Genomic DNA, 16,708 nt, shown 5'->3' with positions numbered 1-16,708 from the left:
CCTTGCTCTCCCTAGGCTATTGCTCTAACATGTGACTCACACCATTACTCCTCACTGCTCTTTGTTGCTGCTGTGGTTTGGTTTGGATTAAGCACAGTGTGGTGGCAAGGCCTTTCTTCTCAGCACTCAGAGCTAAGGCCCCGTGCATCTCCCTGAGTTCCAGGTCAGCCAGGGCTGCACAGTAAGACTCTGTCTTGAATGGTACTTCTCCCAGGCTCCTGGCAGGTGAGGAGGTGGGCCCTCCTCTAGTGGAGGCAACCTCATCTGATACAAGAAGGAAAAACCGATGCTTGCTCCCTTACCCCTGACTAGACCAGCTGCCTGACCTCAGTGATAAGGCCTTCCTTGGAAACAGGAATGGTGCATGTGGGCAGGTCCTTACCCAATGCCTCACGAGGGCACAAAGGGTTCCGTTGCTACTCCCTCACGTCTAATAATCTTAGAAGCACATTTCAGTGATGGCAACTTACCCGACTCATTTCCCAGTGGGACAGGCTTCGGAGCAAGGCTGGACTAGAGCCTGAGGTAGACAGAAATAGGCAGTCAGAAGGTGTGTTTCCTCCCTGCCCATCTCTGGAACCAGGAGCCCAGAACATCCCCATCCCCCATGTGATCACTGTGATGGCCCAGCCTCCTTATCCCATGGTCCCATATTAGATGGGCTAACCTAGCCACCACAGCAGCTAGTGCCTGTCTGCCTTACCCCTAAGTGCCACAAACCTAGTTCTTTCTTGGTGCTCTTGCTAAGGATGGGCAGAGCTGGCAGTTCTTCTTCTTCAGTACCCTCATCTTCTCCCTCCTTGTCACTGTCTGAGGAAAGAGCTGGTCCAGAAGGGGGTACCACTGGAGCATGGTGCCTGAGTCCAAGACAAGAAGGTCAGAAGAGAAGACTCACTGGGCAAGAAGGCAACATTGATAGGCTTGTGCATGCAAAGGAAGGCCTTGGGATTATTGGAGATGCTGAACAGTACATTCCACATGAGGAGGTGCAGGGAGAGCACACACCCTGTGCACAACCGTGAGCAGAGCCCATTTCTGGCCCACTTACTGCTTGGCTCCAGAAGCCCTCTGGGGAGAGGTTGGTCCTTGCTGCTTGATCCCTCGCTGGCGCTGCCGCAGTTCAGCCAGGCGCTGCCTCATGCTGATGGTCATCTCAGAGCTCAGACGCCAGACAAAGATGCAGCTAGGGTGGAGCCACAGCGCTGAGTGAGGGGCAGGGAAGGACTCTGCGGGTAGCAGCATCATTTATCCCTACTTCCCATGAATTGGCAAGGCGATCCAAGCCACCCTCCACTGCCAGGTCAGGCCCCACCAAGAAATGTCCCTCTTCAGACCTACTTCCCAGAGACACCAGGAGAGAAAATGAGAGGAGGGACAGGTGGCACAGAGAAAAATTGTCTCAGGGGAGTTGGCTTCTGCTCACCTGTCCCCTGACACAGAGATGAGATGTTTGCAATCGTTACTAAATTTCATGCCAGTGACAATCTCTGTAAAGAGTAAAGTATATGGTCTATGAACTGCCACAAAGACCTAATTGAATTCCTGCCTCCTCCAGCTGCAGGGGTGGGCACTGGCTGCAGGAGAGGGAGTCAGGTTCTATCCTCACATAGGCACTTTGTGCTCTGAGTCTGGATGTGGGGGAAGGGAAAGGTACCAATCATACTGTCCCCTTCTGCCACAGGGCTCTCTACTCTTGCTTCAGTCAGGTGATGCCTCCCAGGGTAGGGCAGAGTTGTGGTGTGGCAACAGACAAGGGAAGAAAGTACAATTCCAAACAGGGAGGTGGCTGCTACACTCACCTGAGTGGCCAAACATGGTGGCCACACACTCGCCTGAGGAGAAGTCAAAAATGGAGAGATTCTTATCGGAACAGCTAGTGGCAATGTAGATCCCTGAGGGGTCTGTCTGCACCTGGGGACACAGCAAGAGTAGGGGATCACCACCCCTCCTCACTTAGCACCGTCCCCAAGCTGCCCAATGGCAGGGCAGGCAGCAGGCTCTGCTAGTCCCACTGGGGTGCTCACCTTAATGAGAGTGCCATCTTCACCCTGTGACCCTTTAAACAGCTTTTTCTGCTTTCCGCTGCTAATGTTAAAGATCCTGAAAAGGAAGGCACGTGTTCACAGCAGCCTGAGGACCAGAGCCCAGGCTATAAGTGGCAGCAAATGGGAGTTCCCATTGTCCTGGGAGCTCGCTTGCACTCTCAGGCGAGGCAGAGTACACTGCTGCCTCAAAGAGGCTTGAAAGCCTGGACAGAAAAGCAGATTTGAGACTGAGCTGCACGAAGGACTGTGGTCCAAAAGTCTGACAAGAGGAGGCCGGAAAAATAGCTCAGAGGGTAAAGGCATTTGCTGCCTGGACTGATGGCTAAGTCTGACCTCCAGAACCCATGTCCTGGTAAGAGACAAACCACTCCTGAAAGTAGTCCTGACCCCCACGGGCTCACTCCTCTTACCACAAAATAAACAAAGTGAAAATGAATTTGTAAAGAAGTCTGAGAAGGGAACGCCCACCCACCGAATATTCCGGTCTTGGCAGCCGATGGCCGTGTACTTCCAGCTGGGCTCCACGTCCATGTCATAGAGAGTTGTCTTCCGTACCACGTGGTGCGTTCGTGTAAATTGTACTCCTTCTCCAGACTGCAAATGCATCACAGCTCACAGGGCTCACTTCTCTCTTCACCTCCCGTAGCCTGAACCCCTGTTCCCACCCCTGCCCTGCTGGGGACATCCAGTGCCCTTACCTTCTGTGCAGTTCGGAAGTAAATGCTCTTGTCTGCACCACAGCTAATCATTCGCACTTGCCCATCACTGGCTGTAGGGGACAGGGAACTGGCTGCTTCCGCCATATGAAGGCAGCCTTTCTCCTGCCTTCCCTTATTTTCCCCAATGGAGCTACTCTACATGGTGGACCAACCAAATAAAACAGAGTGCATCCCACAAAACCCATGCACCCCCTCCTCAGCCCTCAGTCTGGCTCAGGGTCCCCTAGACTGAAAGTCTATATTTCACCTGTCTTCCTACCTAGCCTCATGACTCCCGGGTACCTCCCAATCCTTCCCAGCAGACTCTTCTCATAAATGTAGGTGGTAGGTAGAGGGATGAATAGCTTCAATTGCCCAGTCCCCACCTGCAAACTTGACAGCAGTGATGGAAGATGAATGCTCGTCCAGTGTCTGCTGTAGACTATATTCCCGGCCAGCATCCAGCACGTGGATCAGACGGTCCCGGCTTGCCGATGCTAGCAGTTTCAAACCTGGGGTTGGAAGAACCTTATCAGTTCACATTAAGCTGGCCCTTAACAGTGCCTGGTAAAGAGCCCCAAGTGGACAGAGCCTCATATCCCTAAAGCCACATGAACCACAGAACAGGGACAGAGCTCTTACAATCCTGGAAACACCAAGTGATCTGAATGAATCTAGGACCCAAGATTATCAGAAGCCAAGGCAGGTAAGGTAAGGTAGCACTGGCAGGACAGGAGGGGCTGTGCCAGAGCTAGACCCTGCTGGGGCATGGGCTAGGCCTTACCTGTGTCTGGCTTAGAGTACTCCAGGCACAAGATCTCAGAGTCGTGGGCCTCCACTTTCAGCATCTCACTCAAGGACTGCAGTTCATGTATCCTACAAATAAGAGACATCATTGCCTGGCTGCGAGAGGAAAGACCTCCTCCTTCTGTTACATCCTCTCCCCACCTTTAAACAAACATTTTTAAGCTTTAAGAAAAAGTTCAAACACTGAAGGTGTTCTATATCCCCTTGCCCAGTTCTTACCTAGCATACATAACAACAGCACATGTCAGAGCCAGGCATTTACATACTGTTAAGTAGGTATATTATTAACATGCCATTATTTGTCCGTATGTCCTGGATTCAGGATCTTAAAGAATGCAAACGGCATTTAGCTACCACTGCTCTTTAGTTTCCTGTAGTCTGTGGTAGTCTCTCCATCCCTCCTTACCTGCCATGTCCTCGACACTTTTGAAGAACACTGACAATTATTCTCTTGTATGTACCTCATTTGAGCCTCTCACAAGTGAACTGAGTTATATGCATTTTTTTAAAAAACACCACAGAAACAATATTATGTCCTTCTTAGAACCCCTTATCTTGAGCTTCCTCATGCGGATGTGTGACTGATAGCTGTGCCTATGTCTGCGATGGCTTTTTCTGAGCTCACCACTGTAAGCTCATTCTTTCATTTTACAGAATAAATATTTTGTTTCTAAGCTTTGGGGGGAGACAAGCCCTCCTAAGACGCTGCTCTTGAGGACCTAACTACCACAGTCACCATGAGAGGCAGTCAGTACCTAGCTCAGAACTTGGCCTTACCTAAGTGTCCCCATGCGGTCTCCCGAGGCCAGGTGCTGCCCATTGGGACTAATACACACGGACCGGATGCCCACTCGGGGGTCCATCAGCGACCCATCAGCTTTGTCTCCTCCAGGCAGCTCAGTGTCCAACAAAGCCTGAGTGTTCCCATCCACATAGATGATCTTAATGAGATCCTGGTGGGAGAGGAGAAAGGAGACAGCTCAGACAGTACCAGCAGGATGGCTGCAAGCACAGAGGGATGCTGGGTAAAATCAACCCTTGGCTCAGAGAGTCCAGCCAAATAAAAGCTGAATGATCAAGATTCGGGGAGCCAGTTCCTGAAAACAAGGTCAAAATCTATAAGCATGGGGGCATAAGTATGAAACGGGAGGCTCACATTGCTGAGGATGTTGCGGTGCAGGGTAGAGCCATGTACCCCAGAGCTCTCTGTGTTCCACAGGCGGATGGTGTTGTCTGAGGAGCAAGTAATAAAGGAACTGGGGGGAAGACAGGCCTGGTGACTGTCCTTGATCTCAGGGTAGACCTGAAGGGACAGAGGGAGAGAATTAGACTTCCGCTTTAGGGGGCATTTTTGTCTACTCAGGAAGAAGGAAAGAGGAATGGCATCCAAGGTAGAGTGCTAAGACTTAGCTATTGTCTGACATTTAGTAAGGAAACGAGACATTACTGTTATATATGCACATAGTAAGGAAAAGCCCGAGATCCCAGCTCCTCCTGTGTGCCATAATCTCTCAATTACGTTATTTCATTTCATTGTTAGAACAATTGGGAAAATCTGATACATCATTTTACAGTTAAGGGATCTGAAGCTTAGTCAGGTTTAGTGACTCGTCCAAGATTCCTGTGCCGAGGATAAGGCAAAGACTCAGGCTAGGCAGAGACACACAAGAAGAAGGCTGAGGTGCATGGGCACCAACATTCACACTGGAGCTCTAGAGCTACAGCAGGGAAGCCACTGAGAGCCGAGGGGCAGGACCCTAGGGCTGTGCTTGGTGTTCTCTGCTTTCTATTCTCACAGTGGAATTTCCGCAAACCCATCCCACGTACCTCCACACTCCAGACACAGGAGGAGTGATACAGAGCGGAGTACACCTTCCCCACTTTCTTGGGGTCCCTCACATCCCAAACATAGATGCTGTGGTCGTTGTATACACAAGATAGCCACTGATTAGTTGGATCGAAGGTCAAGGCAATGGTGTCTGGGTACCTTGCATTGACCCCTCCAGAAAAGAGGCGACTGTGGGAGAGAGGACAGGAAGTTACCACAAAGGAAGGAATGGAGCACAGGACACTGTCTCCAGTCCTACAGATTTGGAAGTAGAACTGAGATTTCAAAAGCAGTCCCTAGAGATCCAATCCAGGAGCTCACCCAACCCCAGCTGCTGGGCAGAGTGTTTTCCAGAGAATGCTAACAAATTCATAGACCACCAATACCAGACAAGGCAATTCTGTGGTTACAATGGAGCACAACAAAATCTACATGGCTCTATGAGTATTTCTGCACAGAGATCAAAACAAGACTATAATACATACCACAAAAATAGGGTTTGTAATATAGCTCAGTGGTAGAGCACTTATCTAACAAGCAAGGCTCTGGGTACTATCTCCAGGACCTCAAAATCTCCTCCTCCTCTTCCTCCCCCTCTTCTTCTTCTTCCTCTTCTTCCTCCTCCCCATCTTTTACTGAGGACACTTGCCAAACCATAAAAATGACCACACATCACCCTTTTCCTTCTAGCATGATTGGTGACTTTGTCTTTCTGTGTCTTTACCATAGCACACTTTCTTTCTGGTGCTGACAGATTATCAAGAGGCCAACCAGAAGGAAGACTCCAATCCCTTGAGTCATTCTTAAAACCACCTAAGATGCGCCCAGGTTTTATTACAGCCCTCCCCACACTCACTCACTGAGACAGTCCATGGTCCTCTGTGCTATTTAATCTCCCCGATTCTGACAACTACCAAGAAACCCAGGTTTCTGCCTACAAAGGGGATCTTTGGGCATTGCGCACTCTTCATTCTGCTCCATGAAGTAGTGACTGAAGCTTTGACTGGACAGTGGGCCCCGTATGGCTCACCTGGCCTCAGTGATGCTGGCAATGTCTGTTCCAAGGGCATGGGGTCTGGGTAGGGTGCTGAGGAAGTGCAGGTTGGAAGGGTTGAAAAGGCGCACAGTGCCATCAGCACAGCCACAGAAGATGTATTCTTGGCTGACAGAGATGCAGTGGGCCACAGTGGTCTGTGGGCAGAGCAGCTCAGTAAGTAAGGGCCACTTCCCATTTAGCTTGGCTTAATCCTTCCCAAGCCCTCAGCAACACTCACTCACAAAAGGAGAGCCAGGCCAAAGTCAGGCCAACCCCTCAGGTGTCATCTAGAAATGCCCTCCCTCCAGCAGCATATGGTCAGAGGGCCTGTAGCCCTGCAGACTTGGGAGGTGGGGTAGAAATCAAGGCCATCTCAGAGGGACCAAGATTGGAAGGTAGAAAAACCCCAAGAGGAGAAAGCAACAGCTTGAGAAGAGAAGGCCTAGAAGCACTTACTGTGAAGCTGTCTGTGTTCTGAGCAGAAGAGGAAAGCAGGGAAGAGAGGTGAGAAAGAGCAAGAGGAGCTGGTTATGCAGATCACTGCAGCAAGCGCCCTGTGTCTTCTCCTGCAGTCCCCTTCAGCATGCATAAAGGCCCAGCCTGGCTCTACAGCCCCAAGGCCAGTTCTCCCCTGACTTGAGATAAGGCCAGACCCTGTTCTGGAGCCAGAGTTTCTTACCCTTAGCTCCACCCATTTGTCCAGAAGCCTGCGATCGCTGAACTCGCACAGCAGCCCCGACGACGTGATACAGAAAGTGCTGTCAGCCTTTTTCCCTCGGCCACAGGCCACATCAGTGAACAGGTTGTTCCTCAGCTCCCCCAGCAGCCCTGAGCGGCCCAGCAGGGGCACAGTGGCATTCACCTGTGGAGACACACCACTACAGCCATCTAGCCTTGGAAATGAGGGCCTCAGAGAAAGGGCAAGCATGTGTTCTTTGAGACGCCTCAGCTCAGGCAGGTCAGGTCCATGAAGAACCTGTGACTGTTAAACAAGCCAAAGGTAACTAGCTGGGGCACTGTTCAGGGTTGGTCGTCTCCGTCCTCACCTTTGAGGTCTTACTGTCATCCAGGTACCAGAATTTGATGTGCCGGTTGCCTGCAGTGACAAAGTAGCTGCAGTCTTCAGAAAAGGACACTGCGGTTACCCGACTAGATACTTTGTTGGAGGCCACTACGATGTTTTTCTAGAGGGGAAGCCAGAGGAAGAATCAAAGCTCTGCCTGTTGGGGATAAGAAGGTATCCGAGAACAGACAAGCTCTGCCTGCTGGGGTAAGAAGGTATCTGAGAATGGACAAGAGCTAGCAATAATTTCTGCTTCAAAAAAAAAAAAACAAACAAACAAACCAGCCCCCAAATAAAAACAAATACAAACAAACAAACAAACCAACAACAGAAAGAGAGGAAAAACAACACTCTTCCTTTCTGGTATTTAATGGTCAGAAAACAAAACAATAACAACAAAAACCCAACCTCTTTTCTAAAGGAATTCAAAGGTTTAATTCCTTAGATGTGCAGGAAAAGCCTCTACCACACCCTTGTTCCTCAGGTGCTATTTTGTACTTCAAATACTGTTCAAGGAAGAGCTGGAGACAGTGAAGGAAACGAGGTTGCTCAGGTCAGCAGTCCCCCCCTCCCCCACATGGGAACCCTCATGAGGACCCTAAGGCTGTCACCAGCCTACTCACCTTCCAGGCCCACACGTTGACAATCATGTCATGCTGGTAGCCCACAGACACAATGTACTTGGCACTTGGGGAGAAAGCCACACAAGCCACACCATACTTATGCTCCTGTAGCTCTGCCACCTGGCTACGTTCAGCCACATCCCAAACCCGCACGGCAGGCATGTGCCCACTCTGCAGGGAGGCAAAACCGCACGTGAGAACTGTGGAAGGTGTTATGTGTAGCCTCCTTAGTCTCTCACCTCCCCAGCTTTAAACACTGTTCCTCCAGTGTTCAACAGGGGAGAGCAAGATAAAGGCATAGAAAAAGGATCTGAGGACACCAGTGTCAGCAGAGGCTAGCCCTTGCCTCTGTCTGGTCATAGAAAAAGGATCTGAGGACACCAGTGTCAGCAGAGGCTAGCCCTTGCCTCTGTCTGGTCAAAGTTCCTTGAACGGTTCTAGTAAGCAGCAGCAGGCATCTACCCTGACTGCCTCGTGTGCCCAGCAGGGGGCATCTGAAGATAGGAATATTTTAGGATGGTGGTTTTCAAAATGTGTCCTTAACTACCCCACATTGTTAGAAGCTCTGGGGGAAAGGAGGCAAGAGATGACTTCAGCGTGTAAAGCATTTGACATAACCTTCATGACCCCTCCCCCACATAAATAAATTAATTAATATTTCTTGTTTTGGTTTTACTTTTTTTTTTTTTTTTTGATTTTTTTGAGACAGGGTTTCTCTGTACAGCCCTGGCTGTCCTGGAACTCACTTTGTAGACCAGGCTGGCCTCGAGCTCAGAAATCGGCCTGCCTCTGCCTCCCAAGTGCTGGGATTAAAGGCATGCGTCACCACTGTCGGGCTTCGGGCTTCGTTTTACTTTTAAAAGAAGGTTATAGAATCAAACAACTTTGGGGTAGGAGCCTAGCTGTGAGCACTTTGAAAAGCCCTCCCAGGGAGCCGGATCACACTAAAGCTTAAGAACAGCTATCTGGACAAAGCAGAAACCAGGGTATCAATCTCTGAAGCCAAAGTGACAGCACCCTAGCCAGAACACAGGACTGTGGCTTTGGTTGAAGGCAGGGTGTCCATAAGCCACAATATTGCCACCCTGTTCTTCACTTACCTCTCCAGTGACCAAGTACTTGCCATCAGGGGAGAAGGCAAGGGCAGTAATGGTTTTCCTACAAGAGACGGGGCAAGTTTGGTTGACCCTAGACTGTGCCCCCTTCCCCAACCTCCCTTCCTCCATCCTTCATGCATATTTCCCAAAGGCAAGGCCAACAAACTCAAGAGTGTATGTGCACGTCCCTGTCTGGCCGCAGGGCCTCAGGCCCCCGCCACAGTCACCCCCAGCCCCTGAGGCCAGGCCCACGCACCTGGAGCTGTTGAGGATGTGGTGCTGTTTGTGCTTCCGGGGATTGAAGAGGACGACCACACACCTGAGGAGATGAGCGAGATGTCACACTGAACCATAGCTTCCTCGGGAGCCCACTGAGACTTCTGGTCACCCAGCAGAGGGAACAGGTCGGAGTCTCCACCCAAAAGGGCCTATTATCAGATTCCTGTAGTAAAAAGGCTCTCCACCAGAAGCCTAGTCACCAGGACCCTGACTGTCAGTCCCATCTCTGATCATACTCCTAAAGGGCAGCAGAGACAGCGCCTCCCCCCAGCCTTTGAACATATCCCAAGGAATGAATAAAAGATGGAAGAGTTAGTGTGATTTGATCAGCTCAGGCCTCAGCTTGCAACTGATTCTCAGCCTTGGACCCACATGTCCTAATCACTGTTAGAGATGGTATGCTTCTACCTACTGAGTAAGAAAGAACACACGGGCTATGCTAGGGGCTCGAACTGCAAGGAGGCCTAAGCTGGAGGTGGAGGGAGCAGAGAGAGCTTGGGAGGACCTTGGGAATGACTTGGAAAGGCTACAGAGCCTCCAACTGAGCCAAAGGACCCCTAGCTTCAGGGCCTAAGCAGGGCTTTCTGGCCACTAGAGCAAGACAAGTAAAGGTTTGTCCTAGTTCACAAAAAAGGGCTGAGCAACTTTTCCTCGAAGGCAACAGGCATCCAGTTGGGATTGAATCCAGACAGGCTGTCCCAAGCAGCTCTGGCGAGGGAAGCTGAATGGCCAGAATCAGCAGCAGTAAGCTACAGGTCAAGGGCCAGACAGTGCTCGCGGCAGGCTCTGTGGTGATGAGCAGGCGCCAGGCCTGTTGTCCGGCTGCCTAACCTCTTACCAGTAGAACAGCAGACAAGAGCAAGCCTGGAGGCTGCCATACCATAGAGTGGAAGAAGAAAGAGCACAGACTGCAGTGGAAACTAGGTAGAGGTCCATATTGATAATACGTACTTAGCATCTCAGGCTCAGTAAACGAATCCAATATACAGAGCCCACATATTCCCTGGGGACACTAGACTTCTGATGGGACCAAACACATCCGGAACTTCCTGCTGACCAACAGACTTCAAGTCTTAGGTCTCATCACCACTAAACTGCCCTGCCCGACCAGTCGCTCCTCAGTGGTTTTCTTCCTCTTACCCCCATCCCCACTCTTTCCTGGTCCCTTTGCCCCATTCCTTTCTCTTTTCTTTTCTTTTTTTTTTGTTTTGTTTTGTTTTGTTTTCGAGACAGGGTTTCTCTGTGTAGCCGTGGCTGTCACTTTGTAGACCAGGCTGGCCTCGAACTCAGAAATCCGCCTGCCTCTGTCTCCCAAGTGCTGGGATTAAAGGCGTGTGCCACAACTGCCCGGCTCTAATTTCACTTCTTACCTCAAGTTCTGATCTCCCGAATTTCCCTTTAAAATGCCACGGTCAGGAGGGTCTTAGATATGACAAAAGCCATGTTTAGGGGCATACCTGTCATATCAGCATTTGGTAGGCTGAAGAATGAAGTCTTGATTCTTCAAATATGCAATGTACAATATATTGAGTTCAAAGCAAGACTGAGCTACAAAGTAAAACCTTGCCCCAAACATGAAACATGACTAAAGCAAGGGCTCTGGAAACCTTGTATCCTGTCACTTCTGAACAGTCTATGAAAGCATACATGAAAATACACATCACTTACAATTCAAAGGCTGCTTACTATGTGCAGAATAATATCCTCTAGGCCTGCCATCATCTACTTAGAACCCACAGAGTTTTCTGTGGCTGCTGTTTTCTGAACCTTCTCTCAATCTGTGTTGACCTGTGACGAGCCCTCCTCAGGTTGAGCTCTAGTAAAGGCGGCTGGCTGGTCTGACCTTAGGGGCCACTAGCTTCCTGACTAGAAACGGATGAACAAGGGCAAAGGGCTTCCACTCTCTGCGACAGACTTCCTCTAACTGCATTGGTGACACAATGACACCAGCTATGGTCTAAATGCAGAACAACTTGATGTTGTGGTCCCTGCCTGTGAGTGTTCCCTGAAGTCTGTCACCCTAAAGCAGCACAGTGGCCTTTAACTTGTTCTGGTGGCACACACATATAATGTGTGGAGGCAGGAGCGCCAGGAGTTCAGTCATTTTCAGCTACATAGTGGATGTGAGGTCAGCCTGGGCTGTATACAATCCTGTTACAAACAAAACAAGAAAACCTTTCAAGTCTTCATGGAATACAATTTCTTATGTTTCCTCCATCTCCTAAGTTCAAGTTCACACAACACTCTGTGTGTGTGTGTGTGTGTGTGTGTGTGTGTGTGTGAATGTGTATATGAGTGTGCGTTGTGTGTGTGTGTATGAGTATATGTGTAAGTGTATATGTGTGAGTGTGTATGTGTGTGTGTGTATGAGTATATGTGTGAGTGTGTACGTGTGTGTGTGTGTGTGTGTGTGTGTGTGTTTGTGTGTGTATACACAATGCAGGCAGAAAGATGACTGGCTACAGGTAGATGAGCAAGCCCTATTCCACCTCCTTTTCCTCCCCTTGTCTCATGCCAGGAAATTCTCTGGCATGGATGGCAGGGATGGAAATACACAGGGTAAGGCCTTTAAACTTTTTACCCAGATTTATTCAGACTGGAAACCAAACCCTCAGAGAGAAAAAGCACATATGTATTTCTCTATGAAGAGCTGTGCCCATGTCCTTCCAAGTAAACAAGAGGGCCTACAAGCAAAGTAGTCATCTAGGGAGAGGAGGGTGGGACACAGCTGGCATCAGGCATTGGCCCTTCACTTACAATGTCCTTGCCCAGCAGGGTAAGCCCTTGCAGCAATATTACTGAAATCATCAACAAAGACTGCTGGGTTGGGCTGGCGCAACAGGCTGACTCTTGTAACTTAGAACTTGAGGGCACAGAGACATTGCTCATCTTTACAGAGGGAGGGCAGGGCCTCAGTCCCTTAGGGCCTCAGTTTAGGAGAGTCATGCTGTGGGACACCAGCGCCAGGAAGGGCCAAGCCCTCTGCATTCCCATCCCTGCACAGGCCCAGGCTTGCTTCCTTCTCACAGGAGCCATCGCCTAACACTCTCCAGCCTCCAGAGTCAAAGCCAAAGGAGAGTCAGGAGCCAGGAGTAGAGCGGCAAACACGTGGGCAGGCCCTGGAGGGTCAACCGAAACAATGTGTCTTCAGATTTCCTTCAGGCTACAGTGAAATCAGAAGGGCCACAGGGAGGCGCAGTGAAAGTCCCTCCATGACTCAATGCCAGCCTCTACTCCTTTATTAACTGTCACTTCTCACATCCTTTACTGCACTTTACCACCATGGCCAACTCCTTCTCCAAAGCATGTAGCAACTTACCATCTTTACATAATATGCTTTGAGAGGAGTGCCTAGCACGACAGACAGATCTAACTCAGCAGAGATTCTATTTTTGTGTGTTGTTTACTGTTAAGTCCCCAGCTCCAGGAAGACTGGTACTCGAGAGTTTTGGAAGGTATAAATAAAGCTTTAAGTCATTAATAAACCGAGCATGTGTGGTGGTACATGCCTATATTCTCAACACTCAGAACGTGGGGCAGGAGGATCAGAAGTTTAAGGGCTACATAGTGAGTTTGAGGCCAGTGTGGAATACATGAGAGCTTGAGGGGGAAGAGAGAGAGAGAGAGAGAGAGAGAGAGAGAGAGAGAGAGAGAGAGAGAGAAAGAAAGAAAGAAAGAAAGGAAGGAAGAAAGAAAGAAAGAAACTAAATCACTAACTATAAGACCTCCAAGCTCAGCTGGAAACCCTGAGAGCTATGATTTAGAGCTGCAGGGCAGGCCCATGGGTCCCCCATGTTACAGCCATAACTCCCTCCCTGATGCCCAAGGGCAATGCACTGGGAGGAAGATGAAGATCACTGTGGTCAGGTAGGTCTGTCTGCTAATATACTATCTGGCCTTGAACTTGTTGCTTTACCTCGGTCTCCTCCTCCTCCTCCTCCTCCGTAAAGCAGAAGGAGCATCACAGAGTCTCTCAGAGCCCTGTGCACACACCGACAGCACGGTGTTCACTGTGTTTTTACTGTCTACTTCCCAGGCTTTCCTAGAACCGCACTAACATACCCTTGGGCATGTCTATGAGTATCCAAAATGGTTTAACTGAGTAGGGCAGATGCCACAAAACAACAAGCTGAGGTCCTGAGTTGAATAATAATAAGAAGAAAGGAAGCTGAGCAGGAGTTTCGTGTCTCTGATGCAATGTGCACAGCTGCCTCACCCCTGGCACTGTGACTTCCCAGCCACGGTGGGCTTCTGCTTCAACCAAAATACGCCCAAAATAAGCTTCCTTCTTTAAAAAAAAAAAGATTTATTTATTATTATACATAAGTTCACTGTAGCTGACTTCAGATGTACCAGAAGAGGGTATCAGATCTCATTATGGGTGGTTGTAAGCCACCATGTAGTTGTGGGATTTGAACTCAGGACCTTCAGAAGAGCAGTCAGTGCCCTTACCCACTGAGCCATATCACCAGCCCAAACTTCCTTCTTTCTTTCTTTATTTTTATTTTCATTTTTTATTTTTTAATTTTTGGCTTTTTCAAGACAGGGTTTCTCTGTATAGCTGTCCTGGAACTCACTCTGTAGACCAGGCTGGCCTCAAACTCAGAAATCCGCCTGCCTCTGCCTCCCAAGTGCTGGGATTAAAGGTGTGTGTCACCACCGCCCGGAAGCTTCCTTTTTTAAACTGCTTTTATCAGGGATTCTGTCACAGCAACAAGAAGAGTAGCTGTTGTTGTCACTGTTCTATGGTGGTGAAGAGACACATGACCAAGGCTACTTTTATAAAAGAAAGCATTTCATTGGGGCTTGTTTACAGCTTTAGAGGTCCATCATCATAGCACTGGGGAAGTAGCTGAGAGCTACATCCTGACCCACAGGCAGAAAGAGACTGGGCCTCAAAGTCCACCCAAAGTGACATACAGCCTCCAACTAAGCCACGCCTCCTAATCATTTCCAACAGTTCCACTCCCTGGTGGCTAAGCATTCAAACATATGAGGCTATGGAAGCCATTCTTATTCAAAGCACCACAGTAACTAAGGAAGCAAACTGGGATAAGGGGTTGTTATGATGAAACTTAAATGGTTCAAAAGGTCTTTGGAACTGGTCAGCCTGAGGAATGTGGAAGAGTGTATGGAGCTGTAGGCTAGAGAAGCCCTGGTTTGCTGTAAGCAGAGCTTATTAGACCAGTCTGGTGGGAGTTTGGAAGATCAAACCACTGAGAATATGGCGGTCATGGCCTAGCTCATGAGGTTTCAAGGGGTACGAAGACTGTCTCAGAAACTGGGCTACACTATTTGTGCTATATTTTGGCAAAGAATCTTGCATCATTTTGCTCAAATCCTGAGAATTTGATTGCACCTGAATTCAAAAGTAATGGACTAGTTTGTCTTGCAGAAGAATAGTCTTAGTCAAGACACACTAATACTAATAAGACAGGCGTGTCAAGTTTACTGCTCACTGCTCTGATCCAGACCTGCAATGAGAGGAAAGCAAGTGAGGCAGAAAGAAAGGTGCAGGGGGGAAAAAGAATGTAAAAGAGTTTAAGTTGTGAATGCAGAGAAAGCAGCTAAAATGGTTACAGAATGTCCTGCTGTGCGGTGAACACTAGCAAAGGAACCCGAGGGAAAGACCTCGCCTACTAAAGGACCAGTAACAGTGCAGGTAATGGAAATGTTTTCCCAGGATGAGCCTCAGGCACACAGAGGATGCTGCAGCTATGGTGGGAGGCCCGGGCAAGCTACCTCTCACACTAGTAGAGGAACCTGGCAGCATGGTCCCTCTGGTCTTGGGTGTGCAGGCATGAACAAAAGATGCAAAGGTGAGTGGGAACGGGAGGCTTCCACCAAGGCTCCAGAAAGCCACTAATGCAAGCAATGTGTGGCAGTGCTAGGGTCCTGAAGAGACCACTGCGTGACACTGGGAAAAATGAAACCTAAATTCCAATGAACAGCCTAGGATATTAGGGATGCTAAGGCTACCAGACATGGAGTGAAGGTGACCCAACAGAATCTATGTGCACTGCAGGGGCAGAGCTCAAGAGACAAGCTGCCCAAGCGACTCCATCAGAGGCCCATGTGCTGAGGCCCACATGCCAGGGCCCTGCAGGGCTTGGTGTTTGCACTCCTGGGCTTTGGTCCTGCTGGGAGGTCTATACTTTCTCTGCTCCCATTCTTCCCTTTTGCAACAGGAATATTTGTTCTGAGCCCTATTATATTAGAAATATGGAAATTGTTTTATTTTAAAGGGCTCATAGTTAAGAGACTGTCTTGAGTCTAACAATGTACTTTGAATTTCTGAAGAATTTCTGAATATTAAAACTGTTAAAGACTGAGAGATGGACTAAATGTATTTTTGAAATCTGAGATGAAAACGAGATTGGAGGTGTGGTGGTGGATGTTCCGAAATGATGTGTTTCAGTGATAAGATGATTAAGAGGTCGAGTTGTGATGGTTTATCTTGTCAACTTGACAGGTTTAGAATCACCATGGTAACAGGCAATGACCGCTCCTTAGAGTGACTATGGGGATGTTTTCAAAAAGGTTTAATTAAGGAGAGGAAGCGTTCCCTGAATGTAAATGGTACCATCTCATGGGCTTGAGCCCCAGACTAAAGGAGAAAATGAGTCACTGCCAGCATCCATCTCTCTGTGTGTCCCGCCACCCCTGTCACCACAGCCTCCTCTCTGTTTTGAACTATACTCTCAGATATGAGCCAAAACAGACCCAGACATTGCCTTGCCGGGTATTTTATTTTAGCAATGACAGAGGTAGTTACTTGGCAATCTTCTGGAAGGGTACCAAGAAAAGGCCACCAGGAGGTTAGCTTTTGTGACAGGAAGCTCCTGTGTACAGCATACCACACAACACTTTCTACAAACCAATGAGTTCTAGTGTTACCAGAAGCTGAATTATAGACTAGGATGCCCGTTTGCTTCCAAAACAAGAATCTTATAGCTTTAATTATTCTAAGAGAGAAAGAGGCTAATGTGTTAACTGGAGAATCCCTGGTTGTTGTCCTCTTGAGGTACCTAGAATTCAATGCCTTCCAAATAGCCCTCTTAGGTTATTGCCTATGTGACCCAGTAATGTCTGTTTATGGGATATTTACAATCCCCTCCTCAAAAACATGGGAAAACATGTTTTGTTTTGTTTTGTTTTTGATTCTTCGAGACAGGGTTTCTCTGTATAGCCCTGGCTGTCCTGGAACTCACTCTGTAGACCAGGCTGGCCTC

The 16,708-nt window shown here is 48.8% G+C and overlaps 1 protein-coding gene across 5 annotated transcripts in view; it reads right to left on the bottom strand.

Moving 5' to 3' along the window:
* Positions 1 to 16,708, bottom strand: part of Mapkbp1 (mitogen-activated protein kinase binding protein 1) — a 55,804-nt gene that overhangs the window by 6,938 nt on the left and 32,158 nt on the right. For 3 of the 5 annotated variants that reach the window (XM_029474034.1, XM_029474036.1, XM_029474035.1), the window contains 20 exons: positions 9,454 to 9,516; positions 9,201 to 9,258; positions 8,101 to 8,271; positions 7,461 to 7,598; positions 7,094 to 7,276; positions 6,871 to 6,888; positions 6,409 to 6,569; positions 5,378 to 5,567; positions 4,707 to 4,853; positions 4,328 to 4,503; positions 3,528 to 3,619; positions 3,130 to 3,255; positions 2,744 to 2,814; positions 2,518 to 2,639; positions 2,025 to 2,100; positions 1,800 to 1,911; positions 1,424 to 1,487; positions 1,049 to 1,183; positions 721 to 857; positions 471 to 520 (listed from right to left, as the gene is read on the bottom strand). In XM_029474034.1, the coding sequence (XP_029329894.1) occupies positions 471 to 520; positions 721 to 857; positions 1,049 to 1,183; positions 1,424 to 1,487; positions 1,800 to 1,911; positions 2,025 to 2,100; positions 2,518 to 2,639; positions 2,744 to 2,814; positions 3,130 to 3,255; positions 3,528 to 3,619; positions 4,328 to 4,503; positions 4,707 to 4,853; positions 5,378 to 5,567; positions 6,409 to 6,569; positions 6,871 to 6,888; positions 7,094 to 7,276; positions 7,461 to 7,598; positions 8,101 to 8,271; positions 9,201 to 9,258; positions 9,454 to 9,516 (2,290 nt within the window). The remainder of the gene's footprint in view (positions 1 to 470; positions 521 to 720; positions 858 to 1,048; positions 1,184 to 1,423; positions 1,488 to 1,799; positions 1,912 to 2,024; positions 2,101 to 2,517; positions 2,640 to 2,743; positions 2,815 to 3,129; positions 3,256 to 3,527; positions 3,620 to 4,327; positions 4,504 to 4,706; positions 4,854 to 5,377; positions 5,568 to 6,408; positions 6,570 to 6,870; positions 6,889 to 7,093; positions 7,277 to 7,460; positions 7,599 to 8,100; positions 8,272 to 9,200; positions 9,259 to 9,453; positions 9,517 to 16,708) is intronic. The other 2 variants (XM_021152522.2, XM_029474037.1) reach the window with 1 other exon arrangement.

This window comes from Mus caroli, chromosome 2, assembly GCF_900094665.2.
Source record: "Mus caroli chromosome 2, CAROLI_EIJ_v1.1, whole genome shotgun sequence".
Taxonomy (NCBI): Eukaryota; Metazoa; Chordata; class Mammalia; order Rodentia; family Muridae; genus Mus; species Mus caroli.
The sequence above is the reverse complement of the archived record's forward strand: the minus strand, read 5'-3'. Positions and strand labels throughout refer to the sequence as shown.